The sequence below is a fragment of the Eumetopias jubatus genome, unplaced genomic scaffold (assembly GCF_037043125.1).
Source record: "Eumetopias jubatus isolate StellerSeaLion01/CBP00866 unplaced genomic scaffold, mEumJub1_p1.0 scaffold_10, whole genome shotgun sequence".
NCBI classification, from domain to species: domain Eukaryota; kingdom Metazoa; phylum Chordata; class Mammalia; order Carnivora; family Otariidae; genus Eumetopias; species Eumetopias jubatus.
In genome coordinates, this window is record NW_028274816.1 from 98,954,042 (window position 1) to 98,961,477 (window position 7,436).

The window sequence follows — 7,436 nt, forward strand, 5'->3', positions numbered from 1 at the left end:
CTTCCCAGGGTGCGCGGCAGCTATGTGGACAAAACCAGCAAAGCCATCCTCTCCTTCCTGCTTCCTTCTTCCTCCCTTACCCTTACCGTCACTTCCTCCCCCAGTGAGGGCAAGAAAGAGAGAAAGAGAACAGGTACTTCTTTCATTGCCTAAGCGCCGTGCAGCGTGGTGGCACTAACTGCCCCCTCCAAGGTATCACAGAACACAGAGCAGGTTTGAAACTCCCACTAGGTTACAGATCACAATTACTTCCAAGTGGTCTTCACAGTTAAGAAGGGCATACATTTCAGAAGGCAGCCTCTGGGCCCCCCTCTCTCGCTCACGCACACGCTTTCACGCAGACTCTCACTCGTGGGAACGATGGTGGCCTCGGGGCGTGGCTGGCTCATGTCAGGTACTGCACCACGAGGAACATGACCACACAGGTGAGCAGCATCCCACCAATCATAAAGTACTTGTCCTGGAAAGCCCGCTTCTCAATGAGCCGCATCACGGTGTTGGACAAGCCCAGCATGTTGGCGATGTCGAGGATCTTCTTCTGAGTCCCCTGGGGCAGACAAGCAGAGAACGAAAAACAACGATCAACTCGTCTTGCCAAGGAATGGGACTTTACCAATAGACAGTCTCCTGGTCATGCCTAAAGCATATAAAATGCAGCATTAATCAGAAATAGATCGACGCTTACGGTCAAATGACTTTTGATTAAGGTACCAGAGCAAAGCAGGGAGGCAAGAAAAGTTTTTTCCACAAATGTGCTGGAACAATGGACTCTAGCTCACATACATATCATGGACATGTATACACACACAAGTCTCCTATGTATCATATACGTATATGTGTGTGAGAAGACCCTCAATTCATATTATGCACAAAAATGAATTTGAGATGGATCACAGAATTAAACATAAAGCTTCTGATGGAAAACACAGGAGAATATCCAAACACTGGCAATAATCCAGGTGTACGTCAACCAGAGAATAGGTAAACAATGTCCAGTGAATTGGCATGATGGGGATACTCCTTGACAATTAAAAGGACCTAATGACCGGGCGCCTGGGTGGCTCAGTTGGTTAAGCGGCTGCCTTCGGCTCGGGTCATGATCCCAGGGTCCTGGGATCGAGCCCCGCATCGGGCTCCATGCTCGGTGGAGGCCTGCTTCTCCCTCTCCCACTCCCCCTGCTCTCTCTCTCTCTCGCTGTCTCTCTCTCTGTCAAATAAATAAATAAAATCTTTAAAAAAAAAAAAAGGACCTAATGACCGACATGAACAATATGAAAGAGCTTGGAAAACACTCCTGAGAGGAAGCCACGCTTCCGAATCCATTTAAATGAAGTTCAGTAACAGGCAAAACTACTTTATGGTGAGATAATCAAAACAATGGTTCCCTGGAAGGAGGAATCATCTGGCTGGCAAAAGCAGGAGGGATTGTCCAGGGCCCATGGAAATGGTCTCTGTCTGGAGAGCAGTGTGAATTACAAAGGGGTGTGCATCTGCCAAAATTCAATGACCCGGGCAAATTACATCTGTACACCTGTATGGACATTATACCTCAAGAAAATTTTTTGATGTTGGAATGTTTTATGTACTTTTTTTGAAAGGGCAACATCAAAAAACACTTCCTCTGCTCCCTAACTCCGAAATCCTGGCTGTCAGCCCATTCACCTTGTAGAGTAGAAACCTCTGGGATTCTTTGGCGTGTAACGTGTGGGTCAACATCCATGTTTACCAGAGGGTCTGACGTGGGTGACATGGAAGGACACACACCAACACAGCCACCCCTTACATAAACGCCACCAAAACCCAAAGGGTATTTTACTCCTAAATCAACAGCACACACCACCCAGCATGCCCTTCCTCTCTGCTTTCTAAGTTTTGTTTTTAAGCACACTCAATTTCTTACGAAGTAACAAGTATAAATGACTCCTGGGGCAGACCCTAACCTACTTCCACACACACCACCCACCGCTTCCTTACGGATGGCACCCAGCCTAACGCCCTCCGTGCATTTTTTAAACCAACGATGCATTAACGAGCAAGAGAGAAGAGGCAGAAGTGAAAACGACGTGAGGACAGGAATTCAAAACCTGGGTTCAGCCCAGGCAATGACGAACAAGTCTGAGAGGGATCTCTCAAGTCCAACTTAACTGTTGCCAGAGGAGGCCAGAAATGTGTTTTTTCCACGACAGTGATGGTAAAATTTAGGCTCTCACTAAAGAGTCTGCTTAGCTCTGAGAGCAGATTATTTCATCACTGTACAAAGTGCAAGTAGCAAGCTTCTACAATCACCTGAAAATTAACATAAATTTCAAAAAAAAGGTATTCCTTTCCAAACACAAATTTCTCCAAATCACGGCCCAGTTCCTTCATGCTCTCTATGTTCCTTTCCAATGGTTTAGGCAGAGAAACCCCTAACGGAAGTGGGGTGGGAGGTGGGTGGCGGGAATCAGGAGACAAAAGGCAGGTAGGCAGTGGTAGGTGCGTGGAGGAAAGTGTTAGAAAACTCACATTCCAATCCCACCCGCCTCTCAGGCTTCCCGGCGCTTCCTTCTGGGGACAGCCTAGGGACAGATGCTGCTTGGACTCCCCCGTGACACCAGACTTTGCTGGGAAATGAACACTGGGTTTCACAAGAAGCTCTAACTAATCCCCACTAGGTCGACGTTAGTGCAGTGCGGTGAGTCTTATTCTAAAAGGGTTTTACTGGGGCGCCTGGGGGGCTGAGTTGGTAAGTGTCCCAACTCTTGATTTCAGCTCAGGTCATGATCTCAGGGTCGTGGGATCAAGCGCCGGATGGGCATGGGGACTGCTGAAGATTCTCCCTCTCCGTCTGCAAGCTCCCCACAACCCCTGCTCTTGCGCACGCTCTCTAACATAAATAAACAAAAGGGTTTTACTGTTTTTCTGGGATATGGACAGTTTTCCAAAGAAAGGGCAGATGAGTCATCACTTATCAGTTGAGATTACGGCAGGTGGCCGCTCGGAAAGAGAGGCACCTGTGAAGCTGTCAGAGACCACACTTCTAGACCATCAGAAGCACCATGGCCAGTGGCAGGAGGTCAAGTGTCCCTCACGGCTCGCCCGACCCTCTCCTTAGTAAAGATGGCAGGGGCTGTCCAGCCACGTACCGAAGTCCTGCGGAGCTGACAGGCTCAACGTGGTCCAACAAAAACTAAGATAAAGCTCACACTTCCGACTGACTGTTTCTCACAGCTCAGTGGCTGGGAGTGCTTCGTTCACAGGGGACCACACCCTGACAATAGGCACAGCCCACACCCCATTATCCAACAGGGCTGATACAGGAAAAGGGCTGAGGCTGAAACACCACGACTGACATCAGAATCTGTGTAATGTTTCTGTAAACCACTCCCGGGATTGGGGGTGGGGAGGGGGTAGGTTTGAGTCTCAGCCAATGGGGCAGGGCTTCTAGAAACACCTGTGACTAACGAGAGTGCTAGCGGTGCTGCGGGTCAACAGCCGGTGCTCTAGAAGCCATCTGCTGCCGGTCTACCAGGGCGGCCCTAAGACCCCACCCACGGGGGCTCAGTTACAGGAGCACAAAAGGTCTCGGTTCCAAGGCGGTCTGTGTGTGCGGGGGGGGGGGGGGGGGGGTGCTCCGGGAAGCCATGGGAAGGGGAGGTGCCCCATACAGCCGCATCTGCCTTCTTGGAATCGCGGATTCTGTCATTTCTGAAATTGTGGAATTTCTTGGTCTTTTTGGTTCCTTTTGTAGCAGTCACTTTCATGACAGGTTCGGTAAATGGAAAAAGACCTAGACACCGAGAGATGCTAAATTATGCTTCGCTGCAAGCACAAGAAATAACTGCTGGTGAAGAGAGTGTGGTGACCCGTGGACTCACAATAATTCAGCTCTGATAGGAAGGATCCCAGACTCCATCGAAATCTCAAAATGTGAGGATACGGAACCGCAATGTAAACGCAGGTACCAAACCACTGGATGAGGCCAAAACAAAGGGCCTTTTCCCTGTCCCCCAGAAGGGCCCCCACCTTCAAGGTCAGTCTCTGGGCCCTCAGTCCCTCCAGAATACTGTGCCCTCCTCCAATGAGGTCATCCACGCTGTGGTGAATTTTCTGGAGGGAGGAGTTGAACTGCAGCGAGTCATCCGTTGGTATGGTGGTATCAGAGTCCTGTGAAAGAGACGCAGGCACTGGATTAGCTCTGCTGGCTGGTCAGCTCCTGGGGTCCTACCGCATCTGGCCGCTCTGCCTTTTGGCCAAGGCCAAGCCAGAGGAACAGCCAGAGGGAATGGTGCAAGAATCAGAGGAACCTAATAGAGAGGAGAAAGCGAAGCCAAGACCTGGGGTGGCCTCTGTTCGCTCAGAGGAAGAGCAACTTCCCTCCGACTTGGCACTCTGCAAACAAGTCCCGCTACACAAGGCCCATTCATTCCTGCCTCTCTACCATGACCACCGCCTAGGACAGACAACATCAGGCCTTCAAGGCCTCGCTGGCCTTCTCCTAAAGGCTTTCTCTGACTACTTCCCTGACTATGAACTTAGCTTGGTCCACGTGTTCCTCTCCTTGGCTTTCCCTTAACACATTAGTATTAAAGGTTTGCTTTGGTTCTGCAGCTGTTTTATCTACAGTTTATCCCTGCCATTAGATTGAGACTCAGGATACAGGAGCCCATTTCCAAGGAAGGCCCAATGGTAGCCTGAATGACAATTCTCCTAAGCGGGCAAGAAATGGCTGTAAAGAAAGGAAGTGAGGGAAAAACAGACACTGATCAAGTGCTTTCCCCTCTGTGTGCGCATTACCCTAAGCTCACTTAATCCTCACTCTAACGTGACGACTTAGTTACTATAGTGTCCCCATTTTAGAGGTGAAGAAACTGAAACCCAGAGAGGTGGAACAGCTTGTCTGAGATCAGGCAGAGCTGCTAAGTCCAGCGGGGCCTGCATCTCACTACTGAGTGAGGAGCCTGCCCTCTTTAACCACCCAGTGGAGACAAACCCTGAGACTGGTCCTGGGGCTCTAAGTTTACACCAAAGGGGGCTGTATACAGAAGCCAGTCGGGACTGGCCGTACTTCCGCTTTCCTGCCTCCTGACCATGGCACACTCTTCAGCCTGGCAAGCAGTGCCCTTCTCACCTCCTTCAATCACCACCAAGAGGCTAAACCACCTCTTTTTTGCTGCACAAGTTCGGAATCATTTCCCACGCACCTGCTCCCCGTCCCTGTGGCTCACACAGGAGCATCTCCCAGGGAGGAGCCCCGGCTTTGCCTTTTTTCCCAAGCTTGACTCTCAGCATAGTCAACAGTGTTCTGCACATGGCCAATGCTCAGGGGGGCAAAAGACCCCAGCGTTTGAATGAATGAATGAGCGACTTCTCTTCATCTGACCAGCATCTGCAGAATGCCTTTTATATACAAATCTTTCTTACCCTCTAATAGCTAATGGGGCATCATCACTCGGAAAAACGTATCCTAGTTTTAGCTCACAGAATGACCAGCAAGTAGTCCATTTAGCAAGTCAATTTTTACTAAGGGCACCGTGTGCTCCGCACCACACCAAGCTGATAAGAAATAAAATAATTCTAAGTGATCGTCCCTGGCCTAAAACAGGCCTGAATACCCAATGCCATGACTATCAAAAGCCCACAAACCTTTTAGTGTGTTGTATAGTTCATTATGCTTTTGAAAGGCATCTATGAAAACCTGGAAACTACAAAAAAAAAAAAAAAAAAAAGGAAAGGAACTATGCTTACCGCTCTACCACCAGCACATCCTCATTACACTTTTGAATTGTTAACCACTGATATGTGACTGCTTACCCTAGAGAAGTAAAATCTATGCAGGCACATTCTGAAATACTCAGGGAAATTTACTGCCAGTGGGGACGCGGCAAAGGGACAAACCTCGGTGAAATGTGGACTGATCTGAATTCTAACGGCAGGCTCAGAACGCTAAGACCTCATTAGAAAATGAACCTCTCTGTAAAACGAAACAAAACAAAACATAAAGGCCCCCAAACCCACCTCGCTTGGTGGAAATATATAATGCAGGACATGAAAAAGGCCAATGTGCTCTACAGCCGTGCGCAGGAAATGATCCTATCGAGATCCAAGGGCAGGGCCAAGGGTGTCCCCCAAATCAAACATGCAAGCCAACAGGTCACTTTCGAACAGGCTCAAAGTTAAGCAATCCATCCAAAACAAAATATCTGTTAACAAATTCCTCCAAACTGCTGCTCAGATTCGGGGCAAAAACATTTTCATGTATCCGATCCTGGAGCTACAGACACAGAGCCGTGCTGAGCGCCCAAAGGCAGCTTTGGAACGCTGCCTCCTGACAAATGGTCTCTGTTCTCATCATCGTGTCTCTATCTGATCAGAAAGAAACCTTTCCACCACGTGAACTTCCACCTCTCAGTCCAACCAGGTCATTTTCACCTCTGCCCGTGCGCTCAGTGTAACTGCTTCCTTTTCGGGCTTCTGTGTTCGCCAAAGAGATTCCCTGTCTAGGTCTAGTGTTGGCGGCAATGCACGAAGGCCACTGTCACTTCCAGTGGGTCTCCTCCTCCTCGGTCGGCTTCAGACACCCCCGAAAAGGATGAAGCTCCAAGACCCCAGCTGCAGCTCCAGGGAGCTGCCAGGTACCTGCAGATCCCCACCCCGGAGCCTGGCTTACGTTAGCGGTGAATGTGCGAGACAGAAGCTCCTCTCGCTGTCTCTCCTGCTGTTCCCTTGCGTATCGCCGATGCTGGAAGTTTTGGAGAGCGGTCTGCAAGTGCTGGACATCATACTTTAACTGGTCAACACGCCTGGAATTGATGGAGAGAGAGACTACATGTCAGGAACCCAAGGCAGCACGCTGCAGTGGCCAGCCTTTGTATTCAAGGAAGATGCTTCCTTGCTTCTCCCGACACTGCTTCGCGATATCTCCAACAGAATCTCCTGATTTTGATCGAAGATGGTGAAAAAAAAGCAGCAGCCTGTGGTTCCAGTCGGGTGGTAGCCCACGAGATTCCAGCAGCTTTACTTAAGCTCTGCTGGTCTCTGAGTCTGGATGCATGACAGGCAACAGGTGACAGGAAGCAGGCTCAAGGACCTCTCCCTGACCTTCCATGGACTATATCGCTTCCCAAGAAGAAGCCCAAGGGCATCTTTCGAGTAAAGCATCAACAAAGTTTCATAAAATTTTTGGGAGCAGGGGCTGGGGTGGAGGTGTTGAGGGGGGTTTCATTTTAATTTCATGGGGGAGTACCAAACGTAAGATTGGCATCTTATTATAAACAGACTGACTGAAGTGATTAAGGGCAAGATTTCATTTCAACCCAAGAAGGCAGCGGGAACCAAAGGCCAGAGCCAACCTCTCCGACAGCAGTAGGCTTCAGGTAGGCAGGCAATATCAAAATGACCCAACATAAGGAGACATGAGGCTTCTGAGCCACTAACCTCACAGGGTTTTTATTTTG

At 49.4% G+C, this 7,436-nt stretch overlaps 1 protein-coding gene across 1 annotated transcript; it reads right to left on the reverse strand.

Moving 5' to 3' along the window:
- Positions 1-210: 210 nt before the first annotated feature.
- Positions 211-5,072, reverse strand: LOC148163390 (Golgi SNAP receptor complex member 2-like). The gene is made up of 3 exons (XM_088027065.1): positions 5,048-5,072; positions 4,006-4,184; positions 211-547 (listed from the first exon to the last, which is right to left on the reverse strand). The coding sequence occupies exons 1-3, from the start codon at positions 5,070-5,072 to the stop codon at positions 386-388; spliced, it is 366 nt and encodes a 121-aa protein (XP_087883191.1). The 3' UTR covers positions 211-385.
- Between the last annotated feature and the right edge of the window lie 2,364 nt (positions 5,073-7,436).